Below are 17685 nucleotides of genomic sequence, written 5' to 3'. Positions count from 1 at the left end.
CCTCTGCCTGCTCAGTGCCAGCCCCTCTCTCTCCCCAGGCCAAGAGAGCAGCCCTTGGCAGGGGACAGAGGGGCCTGGCCAGAGCTGGTGCCTGCAGCAGCAGCAGCTTCCTCTGCATTCGTCCCTGCAGACACAGAAACGCTCCCTTGCTCCTCTCCCTGCACATCCCTTTCCCCAGCTGAGCGTGTCCTGCCTGGCCTGGCTGGCTTGTCCTGCTGGCCCAGCCCCTGCTCCCCACAGGGCCCTGAGCTGGCCCTGCTGCTCAGGATACACCAGGTTCTGCTGCTGTCCATGGCCGGGGCTGCAGGGAAGCAGCAGCTCCAGGGGGAAGGTTGCAGAAAGGCTCTGGGCAGGGAGGCTGAAAGGGGCACCCCAGGGTCTGCAAGGTCTCTGTGTGGGAGCTGAGCTTGTGACCCCTTGAGCCCTGCCAAGTGCTGGGGATGCACCTGCAGCTCCAGAGGAGATGTGACAGCTGGGAGCAGAGGCAAATAATTCCTGCTGGATTCTTTAGTGTGTTTGCTTCTACAGGTGACCTGCATTCATATGTAGAGGAGGTGTTTTGTGTCAGATAACACTGGTAGAGTGATAAGAATAATATTTTTTATTCTTATGAAATATTAAAAATTAAAATATATTGTATCGTATTTTAATATAAAAATAATATTAAAATTATACATTATAATAATATAGAAAAATAATATTTTGTGCATAATCCACAATGAGAAAAAAATATATATATGATCTGAAGAGCATCTGAGCTTTTCAGTGAATGAGAGAATCATTGATATTCCAGTAGTCAAACCTGTTCAAATACTTTCCTTAGACCTTCCTTGAGATGAGAGGTGACCACCAGTGGGAAAGGCCATCCAGAGCTCTCCATCCTGTCCTGGCAACTTTTGTCTGGGAGAACCCTTGCATAAAGGGAATTTTTTAGAGAGAGTACCAATTTCAGCCTTGGGCACCTGGGAAGACCCAGTGCTCCAGGGTCTGATGAAAGGCAACCCTCAACATTCCAAGATCAGCCAGACCTGTCGGGTGGCCCCCAGGAAGGGAAACCATGCAGATCTGTTCCATCTCCCCTTGCTTCCATGAGGCCCTGCAGGGTCACAATGGCCCTTTGGTTCCATGGGGTCCCACAGTGTCACAGTGGCCCCTTCATTTCAGAAGGCCTCCAAGTGTCTCAATGCTCTCCATGGTTCCATGGGGCCCCACAGTGTCCCCATGGTCTCCACAGGAAGGGAACCACAGAGCTCCAGTGTTTCAGGGGCTGATGAACTGCAGTCATGAGAGGCCAAAGTCAGCCAGACCTGTCTGCAATGGCAGCTTTTGTGTAGGAGCAATCTTGGGATCCAGGACTTTTGGAGCTGGAATTGCAATTTCAGCCATGAGTGCCAGGAGAAGGATTTTGTTTGTTTCCATAGGATGGAAAGCACAGAGCCCCAGTGTTTCAGGGTAGAATAGAGATGGCCAGCAGAGGCTAAGGCCAACCAGACCTCAGTGTCCTGGCAGCTTTTATTCCTTGCAGATAGGAATTTTGGAGGAAAAGTTCCAAATATGACCATCAGTGCCTGTGCAGGAAGAAACGTTCTTTTCCATAGGAAGGAATACACCGAGTCCCAGTGTTTGAAGGCAGGGTGAGAGCTGGCCCTCAGGAAGACAAGGGCAGCAAGACTTGTTGGAAATCACAGCTTTTGTCTGGGAGCAATCCCTGGATATTGGGAATTTTGGAGGGGAAATCCCATTTTGGCTATGTATGATTGAATGAGAAGGACAATTATTTTCCATTTGAAGGAAAGCCCAGAGCCCCAGTGTTTCAGGGGCATATGAGAAGAGAACCTCAACATGCCAAGGTCAGTTGGACCAGTCAGGCCAAACCACTAGACCTGTTACCTGTTCCCTTGTTTCCTTGGGGCTCCACAGTGTCACAATGGTCCCTTGTTTCCATGAGGCCTTGCAGTGTCACAATGGACTCCGTGGTTCCATGGGGCCACAAAGTGTCACAGTGGCCCCTTGGTTCAGTGAGGCCTGTGATGCCTTAAGATTTTAACCTCTATATTTTTGAAAACCTGTACTGCATTTTGGCATAACTTTAAACTCCATATAAAGTGTTAGTTAACTTTCTTTACATTTAGGATAGACAAAACAATTCCTCTAGGCCTGAAACTCAAGGACACCCTAAAGCCTCAGGCTCTGAAAAGTATAAACAAAAGTGAATTGGAGAGAGGGAGCAAACTGGGGGAATATGACTTCAATATCTGAAGCTGTAATTGGAGGATTAACCCCTGATATGCAAACAGACCAAACTTAAATCTGTCTGAAAAACTTGTCACCCCTGTCCATCTTGGGTGTAGCCTCTGGGAGGCTTTTGACTGTCCAAGGTGAATCTATTGAAGGCCTTTAATAAATACCCACTTTATTCCCTTAACCTTGTCTAGCCTCTGTTCCAGATAGCCACTCCAAGGCATCACCTGTAGTGTCAGAATAGTCTCCATGATTCCATAAGGCCCTGCAGTGTCACAACAGACCATTGATTCCATGAGACCCCACAGTGTCACAATGGCCCCTTAGTTCCATTGAGTCCAGGAGTATCACTAGGGTCCCCTTGTTTCCAAAATGCCCCAAAATGCCACAATGGCCCTTTAGTTTCAGAAAGCCTCAAACTGTAAAACTGGTCTCCTTTGTACCATGATGCCTTGTACTGCAACAAAGTTCTCCTTGGTTCCACGGTGTCAGAATGGCCCCTTTGTCCCATGGAGCCCCACACTGTCACTGTGCTCCCCTTGATTCCATGAGGCCCTGCCATGCTACAATGGCCCCAATGGCTACAATGGTCTCCAGGGAGACTCTCTACAACCACCTGAACAGAGGCTGTAGTCAGGTGGGGGTCGGTCTCTTCTCCCAGGCAACCTCTGACAGAATGAGAGGACACAGTCTGAAGGTGAGCCAAGGACAGATTAGCTTTGATATCGGGAAAAAATTCTTCACTGAAAGGGTCATTGGGCACTGGAATCTTCTGCCCAGGGAGGTGCTGGAGTCACCATCCCTGGAGGCATTAAAAAAAACAACCTTGGATATGGCACTCAGAGCCATGGTTTAGTTGATGAGGTGATGTTAGGTCATAGGTTGGACTTGAGAATCTCAAAGGACTTTACCAACCTCATTCATTCTCTGATTCTGTTTCATAGTAGTGTCCATTGTTCCATGAGGGCCTGCAGTGTCACAATGAATGTTTGGTTTCATGAGTCCCCACAGTGTAATAACGGACCCTCAGTGCCAAGAGGTTTCTCAGTGTCACAATGGTATTTTGGTTGCAATGAACTTCTGGTTCCATGAGCTTTCATAGACTCATCAACAGTTCTGCAATGTCACAATGCACCCATGGTTTCAGGAGGTTCCACAGTGTCACCAGGGCCTCCTTGGAACTACAGTATAACAGTGGGCCTTTGGTTCCATGTGGCCCCACTCTGTCAAAATGGATTTCGGTTCCATGAGCTCCCACAGTGTCAAAAAGCCCCTTTGGTCCTTGAGGTTCCACAGTGTCACAGTTGATTCCTTGATTCAGTGAGGCCCCGCTGTCACAAAATCTCCAAAATATCAGAATAAGACTCCTTAACACTAATTTCGTGCTAAAGAGGGTATCATTTATTCAGGCCCGAGGTCCAGCAGGGGAAAACACCAAACCTTACATAGACATGTGATGCTAAAAGCATGTTGTTCATGTACAATTGCTACATGTGTATTACAATTTATCCATTACCATGAAATCAACCCCAAGTTCCCAGTTCACTCCTTGCTTTTTCTATCACTGCACCCTTGAGCCAGCTGTCATTTTCTTTTGCAACCATCCCTGCCAGGAAAAGAGTCCCTCAATGCCTCGTTTCTCTAATGAAAGTCCAAACACAGTAAAAATTGATTGAAACCTTTTGACATCAAGGCCAAGGCTCTGTGTGTGCAGGCAGAGGCAGGCAGGAGGCAGAGCTGTCAGCAAAGGAAGGGGCCAGCGAGGTGGGGCAGCCGGGGGATGACGACAGCCTGCAGGGACAGAGGCGCAGGGCATGGACACCGTAGGACAGCCTGGGCTGCAGAGGGCACAGGGATGGGCAGCAGCTGAAAGGCCCTGACACAGCCAACTCCTGCAGCACTTGGGCCATGCAGGCTGGCCCTGGGCCTGAGGCCAGCAGGGGACAAGTGAGCCTTGCTGTGCTGGGGCCTCATTGCCTCCTTGTCCCTGCTCAGCAGCCTGGCAGGGGCCGCCCCATGGTGCTGCCCTTGGCATTGCACATGCCCAGAGCCCAGTGGGCCGGGAAGAGCCCTGAGCAATGAGGGAGGGACAGGATGTGCCTTGCCAGGGGCTGGGGCTCAGCCCTTGGCCCTTTGCATTCCTGAAACACATCCAGGTTTGCTCAGCATCACAGACACCTTTCCCTTGTTTGTCCCCTCTATCATCAGTGCCTCCAGTGTTCTGCTCTAACTGGAACCTGGGGACATTTTCTCAGTCATATCCCTCAGTGGAATCCATTAAAACCTCAAGAAACTGTGGAGTTTGAATATGACTGAATTCTTGAGAAGTTTTCCTTCAGCTCGCTCTCAGGGACTGATGTCCAGGGACTCAGGACTGTTGAAAAATCCCAGCTCTACAGAGATGGGGAAACTGAGAGGCACTTTTTAAAAAAAGATTTTTTTCCATTATCAGTCTCCTTGAAGGGTGAAACATAAGAGAATAAAACTCCATGCTATGCCATCAAAACCCAAGTGTTTTCTTGGTTACAACACTTTAGAAATGCTTTTCAGCCTATTAGCTTTTGCCACGCAATGGTGGAAATAATTCTAACATCAATCACCTAGTATTCTACCCCATGTGCTCTTGTCACAATGCATCTTTCATGTTCTAATTCTCCAAAATATCTGATCTTTTTGCAAGGCCATTGTTTGAAACTTGTTTCTTGTTCAATCTCTCTCTCAGCAATGTCTTCTCTATTCCAGGGCCATTCTGAGTCAGCACACCTTATCTCAGAGTTTGCATCCAGATGTACAAGACTGTGTGAGCTTTCAGTCAGGCTTTGAGAATCCTTTACAAATCCATTGCTCACAAATATCCATCACAGAATGTTTCAATCACCTATGCTCTAAAGACAAGAGTAATAAAATACACCCTTGAAAATAGGAATAGAAATATCTAAGAAGGTATTATTCTTATTTCTGCCATAACTTGAGTTTAAAAAACTACTGAATGAACTGCACCAGACGTAAATCAAGGCAGAACCCTGATTTGAATTTCAAGAATTCAGTCAGAATTAAATTCTAGATTTTCTGATTCTGTTCATGTGTCCCACTGAGGGACACAACTGAGAAAGTGTCCCCAGGTTCCAGTGAGAGCAGGAAATCGGAGGCAGAGACGACAGGTGGTGTGGGAAATGCAGGCACGGAGAGCTCTCAGGGCCTTGTGCATACAGGCTCAGAGATTGAGATGGATCCAAGGTTTGACCCAAGACCTTGGAGAAATCTTGGACAATCAGAGCATTAAAAGTAAAATAGATATAAAACAGGAATAAAAGTTTTTAGTTTAAGTAGAAATATGTTTTAAGCAAACAGAAATAAGCATTATGTAAGGAAAGCAGTATGTTAAGTAAGATAGTAAAAGATTGTAAAGCTTAGCAATAGAACTTGTTATAATGTTAATTAGAAGTTTAAGATATATCAATGTAGGTTTGTGAAGTGTTATAGGATTGGTTGCAAAATGACACATTACTGCAAAGCCATGAGAAGGAAAGCAATTAATGATTGGTGTAAAAGGATGCTGGCAAAATTCACAGAAGTATTTGATTGGCTAAAAACTAACATAAGGCATTGTAACTAAGAATGAGGAGGCTTCTGATAGTTTGGTGTTGGATGTAACAGCTTTAATGTCTCACCCTTCTATGAGACTGACACCATGAGGCCATAAACCATCTTTGACAACGTCTCTCAGTTGCCCCATCTCTTGTAATATCAATCTCCCAAACCACATTTTTTTGACATCAGACATGACTAATGAAATCAATAGGGACTTATGGACACCAGGTCTATCCCATTAAAGTCAATAGGGATTTAGGGACACCTGGTTTATCCATTGAAGTCAATGGATTTCTGGTGAAATTTGGTCCTAAAATGGGGAAATTTGGGGGAAATCTTGGTCTGAATTCTGGGAGTTTCCATTCCAGGATTGCAATGCTGATGCTCTGGATGTCCTGGATGAATTCCTGGAGGCCAATCCCAAATCCCTGATCCCTCACCTGCTGTCCATGCTGGAGCTGTGCCTCCAGCTAAGCCCAAAAATGTCCATTTTCAGCCTGAAATCTGGGAATTCCAAACTCAAAATTGGGATTTTTAGCAGCAAAAATGTTAGACATCAGCTCTGCCCGCTGAAGTCAGAGGATTGAAGGACACCAGTTTTCTACCACTGTGAAGTCAATAGGGATTTAGGGACACCAGGTCTACCCATTGATAGGGCTTGATTGGGAAGAGTTACTCTTTAAACTGGGAGCACTGGGAAGGGCTAAGGGGGGACACTGGGGTGACTGGGAGCACTGAAGCAAAAGTGAGGCCACTGGGAGGGATTTGTAGAGATAAATGGAGATAAACAGGACTCCAGATCTAACCAATTGAAGTCAATAGGAATATAGGGACAGCAGGGCTACCCTTTAAAGGCAATGGGGTTTAGGGGCACCAGGTCTGCCCAATCAAAGCAATGAGGATGTTTGAGACACTAGGTTTCAGGGGTCCCAAGGGGTTTTTGGTGATCCAGGTATCCAAGGGGTAACGAGATGTATCCAGGTGATTTCTGGGGGTATCCAGGTGATTTTTGGGGATAGCCAGGTGGGCTGGGAGGGATCCAGGTGATTTTGGGCAGTATCCAGGTGTACCCAGACAAATTTTGGGGATATCCCGGCTATTTTTGGGGCACCCAAGTGCCCTGACTCACCCTGACAGGCCAGGAGAAGATGATGGCCACCGTCCTCCCAGTCGATGTGGACACAGATGACCCTTGGCAGTTGTGGGGCTGTTGGGGGGCACCCCAACATTCAGGGGTACCCCAAAACGTCAGGTGAGGACATCAGGGGTGGGAGGGAGCCCTGAGTTACCTCAGGAGAGGATGCAGTGCAGGTACAGCCAGGTGCTTTGGTGCATGGGATTGGTGAAGATGGTATTCTGCAGCAGCTCCAGCTCTGGGGTGGGCAAAGGAAGCACCCCAAAATCTCAGGGTGGCAGCAGGGGAAACCCCAATATCTCACTGGGGACACCCAGGTATCCAGGAGTTCAGGTCTACCCAATGAAGTCAATGGAGTTTCAGGAACACCAGGTCTACCCATTCAACCCAACAGAACCCACCAGCTCCCACTTTAGGTGAGGACGAAGCTGGACAATTTTGGGGATCTCGTAAAATTGTTGGAGATTTTTTGAGGAATCCCTCACCTTCCTCCAGCCTTCCAGGGGGCAGTGCCCTTGCCGTAGTTCCTGGTGGGCATCACCAGCCCCAGGCAGTGTTGCCAGGCCGAGAAGTTGGAGAAGTTGCGGCTCAGCAAGGCCCTGGTGAAGGCCAGCTCAGCTTTGAGGTCCTGCCCGGCTGCAAGTGCCTACCAGTGTTCCCAGGTGTGGACTGGGAAGGCACCAGTATAAACCAGTAAGCACTTGGAGCCACTCCCGAGCTCCTGAGGCCTGTGGCAGCAGCTCTCAGTATAAAACAGTATGGCCTCATGCACCCAAACCCATACTCAGTGTAGTCTAGGGGCTCCTAGTGTGGTCCTGGGGCTCCCAGGTTTATACTGGGAAGGCACCAGTATAAACCAGTAAGCACTGGGAGTCACCCCTGAGCCCCTGAGCCCATGGCAGCAGCTCCCAGTATAAACCAGTAAGGCCAGCACTACCTGAAGTCACTCCCAGTATGTCCCAAGCCCCATCCCAGTATAAACCAGTAAGGCCAGCATCCCCAGAAGTTGCTCACAGTGGAGTGCCAAGCATCCCCAAGCTCCCTCCCAGTATAACCCAGTACACCCCAGTCTGACCCAGTAAAATCCAGAATATCCCTCTATAACCCAGTATAAACCACTACAACCCTGTCACCCCCAGGACCACATCCCAATATAAAGCAGTATAACCCAGTATAACCCAGTGACTCCCGGCACACAAACCAAATATAAACCAGTGTAACCCAGTATGACCCAGTATAACCAAGTATAACCCAGCATAAACCAGTCACCCCCAGTACCACATCCCAGAATTACCCAGCACAAATCAGTAACCCCCCAGCAGCCAATCCCAGTACAAACCAGTATAAATCAGCACAACCAGTACACACAGTGCTAGGTCCACCCAGACACTCACACACCCTCTCTCAGTATAACCCAGTACAACCCAATGACCTCAGCCCCGTCCCAGCACTTCCTGGACCCCATCCCAGCACAAACCAGTACAAACCAGTACAAGCCATTCACAGTTGCAGGGGTCATCCACCAGGAGGTGCTCACACAGCGCCAGGTCCTCCCGGCCAGCAGGGGGCGCTGCAGTGTCCAGTGTGACCCTACAGAACCAAGGAAACCCCTGTGACACTGCGGGGCCCCACGGAACCAAGAGTCCATTGTGAGACACCTGGGCCACGTGGAGCCAAGGAACCATTGTGACACTGGGGAAACTCATGGCACCAAGGGGCCACTGTGACACTGTGGGGCCTCATGGAACCTGTGAGCCATTGTGACACTGCACGGCCTTGTGGAACCAAGGAGACCACGGTGACACTGTGGGGCCACATGGAACCAAGAGTCCATTGTGACACTCTGGAACTACAGAGACCATTGGTGAGAGTATGGAACCTCGAGGAACAAAAGTCCATTGTGACAGATCAAGGCCTCATGGAACCCAAAAGAGCGTTGTGACACTGTGGGGCCCCAGGGACCCAAATCTCCATTGTGACAATGCAGAACCTCATGGAACCAAGAGTGCATGGTGACCCAGCAAGGCCTTGTGGAACCAACGAAATCAAAGGTCTCAAACATTCCTTGCAGGGTTCTGACTTGGGGAACCTGTTTGGTGGTACCTTGGGCTGGCACACACTCATAGAAGGTGTCTGTTTTCAATGAGGAAATTCAGGAGTTTTAGATTGCTTCAAAACAAAACAAAAAAAAGGCAAGAAACTACTTTTGGCCTGAGTGCAGCCAGTTCTCCAAGCAAAGCAGGTCCCAGGTGAGTGAGGACAGACAGGATGGGGTTGGGCAATGTGGAGCAAGGTTGTCCACACTCAGACCTCAAGGCACAGCTTCTCTGAGCAGGCCAAAGTTCCTGAGGAGACACCCTGGATCAATATCAACCACTGAATACTGCAATCACATATATCTAATGAGAAGGGCTATAAAACACTCTCTTTAAAATAGGAATTCATATTTCATAGAAGCTCTTTGAAATATTTCTCTCTAACTGTAGTAGGAAACCTTCCTAATGAACGGCACCAGACCAGAGGGAAATCAAGGCAGAGCCATGGTTTGTCAGGACTTGCTTGATCCCAATCAGCCCCGTGGTGCATTTGGTGCTGAGCCCTTGAACCTCAGGGCCTGAGAGGAGATGGCACAAACCTTTCCAGGGGTCCAAGGCAGAAGAAAAACCCAAAGTGTCTCAAAGCATTAATGGGCCCCACTGAGGTCCATCCCCAACACAGGCTCCTCATGGACACTCTTTGGAGGAGAGAATGGGAGGCCAGGATTGCCCAAAAATGTCTCTGAGACTGAGAAAAGAAAGGAAAAAGGAAAGTTCCTTAAAAAACTGAAGTTCCTTGAAGTATTAATGAGCCGCAGTGAGTGTCAATACAAAGTTCTCTCAAGGGACTTGTTAAAGCCGATAATTGGGGGCATCATTGCATAAACTACTAAAGAGTTGGTGTAAAAAGGTAAACTCCAAGTACCTTAAAAAAACTTAGTACCTTCAAGTATTAATGAGCCCCAGTGAGTATCATTACTGACAAAGGCTGTCAAGGGACTAATTAAAGCAGATAATTGAAGGCCAGGATTGCACAAAGATCTCAGAGAACTCCAAGGGAAAAGCAATAACCAAAGTCCTGTAAAAAACCTGCAGTCCCTGGGAGCATGAAGGAGCCCCCCAGGGCCATTCCTGACCAAGGCTCCCCAGGGACTCGTCCCAGCAGATCCCTGAGGCCACTGGGATGTGGGGGGATGCTGAAGGCAGGACAAGGGGTGCCAGTGGCCAGCCTTGCTGGGGCTGTGCCAGGAGGCCCCAGTGGCTCAGGACAAGGTGTCTCCTCCCAGCCCTTGGTGGCACAGACCCTGCTGTGCCCCAGGGCACCAAGACTTGGCTTCTCTTTGTCCCCACTTGTCATTACTGCCTCCAATTTCCTGCTCTGACGGGAACCTGGGGACATTTTCTCAGTTGTGTCCCTCAGTGGGATCCATTAAAACTTCAGGAAATTTTGGAGTTTGATTGTGACTTGGAGTTCTTGAGAGGTTTCTTCAGCTCTCTCTCCGGGACTGATGTTCAGGGCCTCAGCACAAACCCCAAGAGGGTCATTAAAATCCTTGTGCTGTGTCCGTGCTGCTGAGCTGGGCTGGGCTCCTGGCACAGAAGGCGATCCTGGCAACCAAGAAGAGCTTCAAAAACACATTTCTCTTCATGAGCAGCTCTTCTCCCAGCCCAGCAGGGCTGGGGCACTGCCTGCAGCCACCCCAGGCACAGCACAGAGGCACAGAGAGCTTCAATCATTCAGGGCTGGGAAGATGCTCAGAATGCCTGGGGCAGAATCACTCCCAGCCCTTGACACAGGAAGCCTCTGGCTGCAGGACAATGCAGCTGCAGCTCCTGCAGTCATCTCCTAAAGCTGCAACATCCCAATGCCTGCAGACTGTGTGAGTACATTCTCTGATGATCTCTTGTGTAGAGCAGCCAGGGGTGCCCAGGGCTGTCGTGCAGAGCAGGGTCCTGCAGCCCAGGGCGCTGTGCTGGGGCAGGGACTCTGCTGCCTGCCAGGGACAGCTCTCAGCCAACCTTGGGAGCTGCTCCCAGCACTGGGGGACAAGGTATGGATGGAAGGAGACAGCTGGTGAGGCTTGGAAGTGTTCTCCTTGTGTGGTGATGATGCTGCATTGTTGAGGACTGCTCCCAGCATAACATTTAAATCTAGAACCTTTTCAAACACATTATACAGGGAGCACAGTGAGGCAGGGACTGCATAAAAGGGAAAATCGTGACTTTATAATCTACTGCTCTGTATTGCATAGATAGGAAATTGCATATAGATATTTATCTCTCAGATCAGGTTGGGAAAAATATATTTTTTTTTTTTCTCGGATCTTAATAAAGAAGGCAGTGACAGAAATCAGCACAAGGTCCCTCACAGGCAGCATCAGTCTCACTTTTCGAGCCTCCTCGGTGTTGCTGTGATGTTCCCATCAAAGCCTGCACAGTCAGAGCTGACTCTGGGCAGTGCCCTGTGCTGGGAGGGGTGTGCAGGGCAGAGCTGAGCCCCCAGGGCTGGGCTGGGCTCTGGCAGCACTGGCAGGGCTCAGCCCTGGGCACAGGGAAGCAGCTGCTGGCAGGGACAGCTCCAGGCAGCAGAGCCCTGGACAGGCAGTGGGGGAAAAGTGACACCAAGCTGGGCTGGGATATTTCAAGTCCTCTCCAAACTGAACTATACTACACTACTTCATTACAGATCCCCATGCCAGGACACAGGAAATGTCCAACATCAGCTCCATCAGCCACTTCCTCCTGCTGCCATTGGCAGACACGCGGCAGCTGCAGCTCCTGCACTTCTGCCTCTTCCTGGCCATCTCCCTGGCTGCCCTCCTGGCCAACGGCCTCATCATCAGCGCCGTAGCCTGCAGCCACCACCTGCACACCCCCATGTTCTTCTTCCTGCTCAACCTGGCCCTCAGCGACCTGGGCTCCATCTGCACCACTGTCCCCAAAGCCATGCACAATTCCCTCTGGGACACCAGACACATCTCCTACGCTGGATGTGCTGCACAGGTGTTTTTCTTTGTGTTCTTCATCTCAGCAGAGTTTTCCCTTTTGACCATCATGTGCTATGACCGCTACGTGTCCATCTGCAAACCCCTGCACTACGGGACCCTCCTGGGCAGCAGAGCTTGTGCCCACATGGCAGCAGCTGCCTGGGCCAGTGGCTTTCTCACTGCTCTGCTTCTCACAGCCAATACATTTTCCCTGCCCCTGTGCCATGGGAACGCCCTGAGCCAGTTCTTCTGTGAAATCCCACAGATCCTCAAGCTCTCCTGCTCCGAATCCTATCTCAGGGAACTTGGGCTCATTGCAGTTAGTGCCTCTTCATCTTTGTGTTGTTTTATGTTCATTATTTTCTCCTATGTGCAGATCTTCAGGGCTGTGCTGAGGATCCCCTCTGAGCAGGGCCGGTATAAAGCCTTTTCCACCTGCCTCCCTCACCTGGCTGTGGTCTCTCTGTTTATCAGCACTGCAGTGTTTGTCTACCTGAAGCCAGCCTCCATCTCCTCCCCATCCCTGGATCTGGCCGTGTCAGTTCTGTACTCAGTGGTGCCACCAGCCCTGAACCCTCTCATCTACAGCCTGAGGAACCAGCAGCTCAAGGATGCCCTGAGAAAATTGATAACTCTGTATTTTCTGAAGCATTCAACTTTTCTGATGCATAATCTTCTGAATGTAACTTTCTAAAAGCTCGCCTTTTTTTTTTTTTCCATATTTGTCTGCTCTTTCTATGGTATCTGTTTCTATTGTTGTAATATTTCTTACAAAATACTGTAGTGTTAGTCTTTCCATTTCTTCATTAATATCTACCTTTCTTTTGAAACACAAAGACATGCAAGAGGTCTTTCTGCTGTGCATTTAAATAAAACAAGTGCCTGCCCTGCCCTGTGTGTTCAGGATCTTTCCTGAGCCCTTCTCTGTCTCTGCAGGGCAGTGCCTGTGGGCAGAGGTGGAGGGAAGAGACTCCCAGCACAGCAGCACAGCCAGGGACAATGGCCCTGGCTCTTCCCACATCTGCTCTTCCCAACTCCACCCTCTCCTTGCCAGCCCTTCTGTGGCTGTGAGGCCGCAGTGCTCTGGCAGCTTGGTCACTGTCCTGCTGCGTGTCCGTGCTGTGCCCACAGGCAGGGACAGGCCATGGGCACTGCTGGGACACAGCTGGGCTCCAGCACAGCAGCTCCATGAACAAAGGGCATCTCCTGAGGGCAGGGCAGGAAGGCTTTGCTCCTCTCCAGAGCTGCTGTCAGCAATGTGCTCCAGGAATGCCCTGGCCAAGCAAAGCCCAGTGCCTGGGGCAGAGGGGCAGTGTGCAGGGGGCACACAGCAGTGTCCTGGCACAGCCAGAGCTCCTGGGATGGACCTGAGGGAGCAGCAGGGCAGGGCCTGGGCTGTGTCTTTGTTCTGGGCACAGCCTGAGAAGGTGCCCCAGGGCAATTGTCCCACACCAGCCCCTGCAATCACCACACTCAGCACTGGCCTCTCCCCCAGCTGCACGAGGTTGTTTGTCCCTGCATGGAGGGACACCGAGTGACCAGGCCAGCAGCCATGTTTGCTCTGTACTGAGGAGATTTCAGCAGTGCATCATGTGTGTGTGGGGAGATGAACCCGAGTGAGCACAAACACCATCATCAGCACTCGGGGGTGGCACAGTTCTGGTGGCACAAACAGTGCCTTGAGGCCACTACACTCTGTGAAAACACCTGAATTCATTAGTGGGGTGTGCTTAGGATTGCATGGAGAGAAACATTCTTGCAGGGATGTTCCAGGAAAAAATATTCAAGGCAGCTACGGACTGCAGAGAGAGACAAATGGAATGGTAGGTTTTTGGGAAGAAATCAGAGCTACCTCCCTTCTGACCCACCCTGAGAACCTGGATAGAGCTGTGTTGTGCTCTGGGCACTGACCAGGAGCTGAGGGATGTGGAAAAGGCCTTTAGAGTCAGGGATGCTGAGAAGGCTGGGCAGTGTCTCTGTGACATCTCTCTCAAACCCCTTGGAAAGGACAGAGATATCCCAGAGGGTCCTGGGTACTTGGGAAGGGCAGACATGGAACCAGTCTGCAAACAGGGCAGGGAGGGGCACTGGGACAGTCACAGACTGGTCAGGCTCAGCAGGGAAGGGCAGCTGGCAAATCCTCCTGCAGCCATTCCAGGCACTGGCAGCACGAGGCAGGGATTGCAGAACCCCCGTGGGAGGGAAAAGAAGGGGATGTGTGCCCAGACTTTAGCCAGGCCTGGGACATGGTCTGCTGTGCTCTCCTCAGAGCCAGACTGGAGCGAGCTGGGCTGCAGGAGAGGAACATGGGGTGGGTGGGAATTTGGCTGAACAATGAGGGTCAAATGTCATCCATGGCACAGAGTCCTCTTGGCAGCCACTCCCTGGTGACATCCCTCAGTGACCAGCCCTTGACCACCAGTGTGGAACATTTCTATTATCTCTACAATGGCATGAAATGCACTTTCAATTCCTTTGTGGATGCTGCCAGGTTGCAGGGAGTCTGTGACCGAATTCATCTGGTTAATGGTGACTGCAAAATGTAATTGGGCAAAATGACTGAGTTGGGTAAATTTCTCTTGTCATCAGGTGTCCACCAAGCCACACGAAAAGGTTGAATTTATGTATCAGAAAAAAAGGCAGTTCAATATGGAAAATCAAACCCAAACAAAAAAAAAACAAAGCAAGACCCACCCGCAACAACAAAAAACCCCACAAACCAAGCAACCACAAAAAGCAAAGGCCATTCACAGAAGCAAAGCAAATCCACAGGAAATCTCCTAGCAGCAGAAAATACTTAACCATATTGTAGCAGGAGTGGATTGTGTATGTGTAGGTGCTGTTTTGAATAAAAATGTTCTTAAAAAAGAAATCAATTCCCTACACCCTTTGCCCCTCTCTTCTCTCAGTTTATTTCAGCTTATCATGGTGTGCCATGGAATGGAACATCCCTTGGTTCATCCAGCCCAGCTGTCCCATCCCTGTTCCCTCAGGAACACTTGCCCGCCCCAAGCCCATGGCTTGGAGGGGCTAGCAGACACACCTCGTGGGGCGAGCACTGTGACAAGGACAGGAGAACAGAACAACATTTACACTGATCAAGGGCAGAGAACAGAACAGCACAGCCTTGGAGAAACAGATAAAGGAGGTAGCTGAGGCAAACAGAAGTCACACAAAATGCAAGGAGGATGCCAGCTCAGCTCTGCAAGGCTGATAAAGCAGAAATTATAAAAAAAATAATATTGCCCTCACTCAAAAGTGGAGGTTGAGAAGAAGCTCCCTGAAAAGGGCACTGGATGTTGAAGACAGACCCCAAAGAACCATATAAGGACTTGTGATAAGGAGTGTAACTATGTCCAATAAATTCAAAGAAAGTGGGGAATAGCTAAAGAGTATGTAACCAGTGTGTGTGATAAAAACTCTGTTCATTCAATGCTCAGTGCACTCGAATGAAGAAAGGTTTGTGTGACAGTGACTACCATGATGTAATAAAGAATATCTGTTTTCAGATATTCAAAACTGTGTTCAAAACTTTCTATCCTGTGGATTTCAGTGTCAGTGGTGTCCTTGACTCCATTATGGCCCTTGCACAGTTTCACAATGGCCCCTTGGTTCCATGGGGCCCTGCTGTGTCACAATAAAACCTCAGTGCCAAGAGATTCTGGAGTGTCACAATGGTCTCCCTGGTTCAAACAGGCCCTGGAGTGTCACAGTGGCTGCTTGGTTCCATGAGCTTCCATAATATCACAATGCTCTCCTTGTTTCTGCAGTGTCATAGTGGGCCCTCTGCTCCATAAGGCTCCTAAATGTCACTGGTGTTCTTGGTTCCATGTAGCCCTGCTGTGTCACCACAGCCCCTTGGTTCCATGAGTTTCTGGGCTGTCAACAACGGTTCCTTTGTTCCAATCAGGCACCGCTGTGTCACACTGGACCCTGGCTTCCATGAAGTTCTTCAGTGTCACAATGGCCCCTTGGATCCATGCGGTCCCATAGTGTCACCATGGTCTCCTTGGATCTGCATTGTCACAATGGACCATTGGTTCCATGTGGCCTGGCTGTGTCACAATGGTCTCCTTGATTCCATGATTGCCCTCAGTGTCACAATGGAGCCTTGTTTCTGTGAGGCTCTGAACTGTCACAATTGTCTCCTTGGTTCCATGAGGATACAAATCTTTGAGTAAACTGAGCAACACCTGCCTAGCACACCTGGACTGTCTGCATTCAAAAGAGGGGTTAAAGGTGAGAAAGGCACCAGCAGATTCCATCTGCAACAGAGATCCAGAGAAAGGACAGGGACAGAGAATTCAGCTGGAAGATTCAGAGAATTCTGCTTACAGACATCATTTCTGGTTACACTGTCCCTTGCAGAAAGATGACAGCATTCCAGGCAGCCTAGACTGGGCATGTGGTTCCTCAGTGGGGTTTGTTGTTTAGGAAACCTGCTCAGGATTTTCCATTCTTTCCTTACAAACAGGAAATCTTCTCCTGGGCCTGTGTGCAGGCAGAGCCCTGAGGAGAGCAGGTGGGACATGGTGCAATGGGCTGGGACACCCAGCTGCAGAGCTCAGGGGACAAGGTTCTGCTGCAGGATACAGGGATGTCAGTCCCAGGTGGGCAATGTCAGACATGGTGAGGCTGGGGGTGAGGAGCAGGTTGTCCAAACAGGGTCAGCCTGCAAGGGGCTCATTCTTCTGCATGTCCAGGCCTCCTAAGGAGACGTTCAGCATCAAGACAACTTGGGGAATGATTCAATTACCTCTTCTCTGAGCTGAAAAAAAAAAATATTCCATTGATTAAAAACTAAAAATCATGGGATGCACTTGGAAATCTTCCTCATTAATAGAACTCCAAACTGACTCCAAACAGCTGCACAAGCCCTGCAGACTTGAAGACAATTGAAGGAAGACAAGGTACTCCTGTGGGCTTTCAGTATTTTGATCAGTCCTGTGGTGGATTTGGGGCTGAGTCCAGGACCCTCAGGCACTGAGAGAAGGTTGAAGAAGCTGCTCCAGGAGTCAGAAGCAAAACTCCAAGTCCCTTGGAGCATCAGTGGCCCCACTGAGGGCAGGGAGTGCCAAAGGCTCCCCAGGGAGTGGTGAGAGCAGATCCTTGAGGGCAGGATTGCAGGAGCCCGAGGCTGTGAGCAGGGAACTGCAATGCTGAGCAAGGCCTGGGCTGGGTGGAGGAAGCAGAAAGGCCAAGGCCTGAGCCCAGGCCTGGGCCAGCAGGGCCTGTCCCTCACGGGTGGCTCGGGGCTGTTCCTGGGGCACTGGGATGGGAGAGAGAGCAAGGACAAATGTCATCAAGCTGTGTGACACTCCAGATGCTCATGGAACCAAGGGCCAGTGTGACACAGCAGGGCCTGATGGAAACAAGAGGCCATGGTGAGCCTGCAGGGCTGGAACACCCCAGAACACTGAAATGCTGGGGGTGACCAAAGATTCCTTTACTTGAGTTTGGTGCACTGGAGAATCCCCAATCAGATATTTTCTAGAGGTAAAAAAGACATAAAATTTTACTTTTAAAGTATAGAAAATCAAGGAACTTTGGGAAAGGATTTAATACAACATCCTAGTCAACATAAAACACTTACCGTAGCCAGAATTTCATTAAATTTGCCTATTTAATCTAGAAACCTTTAAACACTTACATTGTTGCGGTGCCCAAAACTGTTCCATATAAAGACCAGTAGAAG

At 49.6% G+C, this 17685-nt stretch overlaps 1 protein-coding gene across 1 annotated transcript; it reads left to right on the top strand.

Moving 5' to 3' along the window:
• Positions 1-6803: 6803 nt before the first annotated feature.
• LOC148217292 (olfactory receptor 14J1-like) lies at positions 6804-12684 on the top strand. Its single transcript, XM_088158756.1, has 2 exons — positions 6804-6826; positions 11847-12684. Exons 1-2 carry the CDS (start codon positions 6804-6806, stop codon positions 12682-12684), a joined length of 861 nt encoding a protein of 286 aa, XP_088014882.1.
• Positions 12685-17685: the final 5001 nt, after the last annotated feature.

The sequence above is a fragment of the Sturnus vulgaris genome, unplaced genomic scaffold (assembly GCF_052056855.1).
Source record: "Sturnus vulgaris isolate bStuVul1 unplaced genomic scaffold, bStuVul1.hap1 Scaffold_87, whole genome shotgun sequence".
Classification (NCBI taxonomy): domain Eukaryota; kingdom Metazoa; phylum Chordata; class Aves; order Passeriformes; family Sturnidae; genus Sturnus; species Sturnus vulgaris.
The sequence above is the reverse complement of the archived record's forward strand: the minus strand, read 5'-3'. Positions and strand labels throughout refer to the sequence as shown.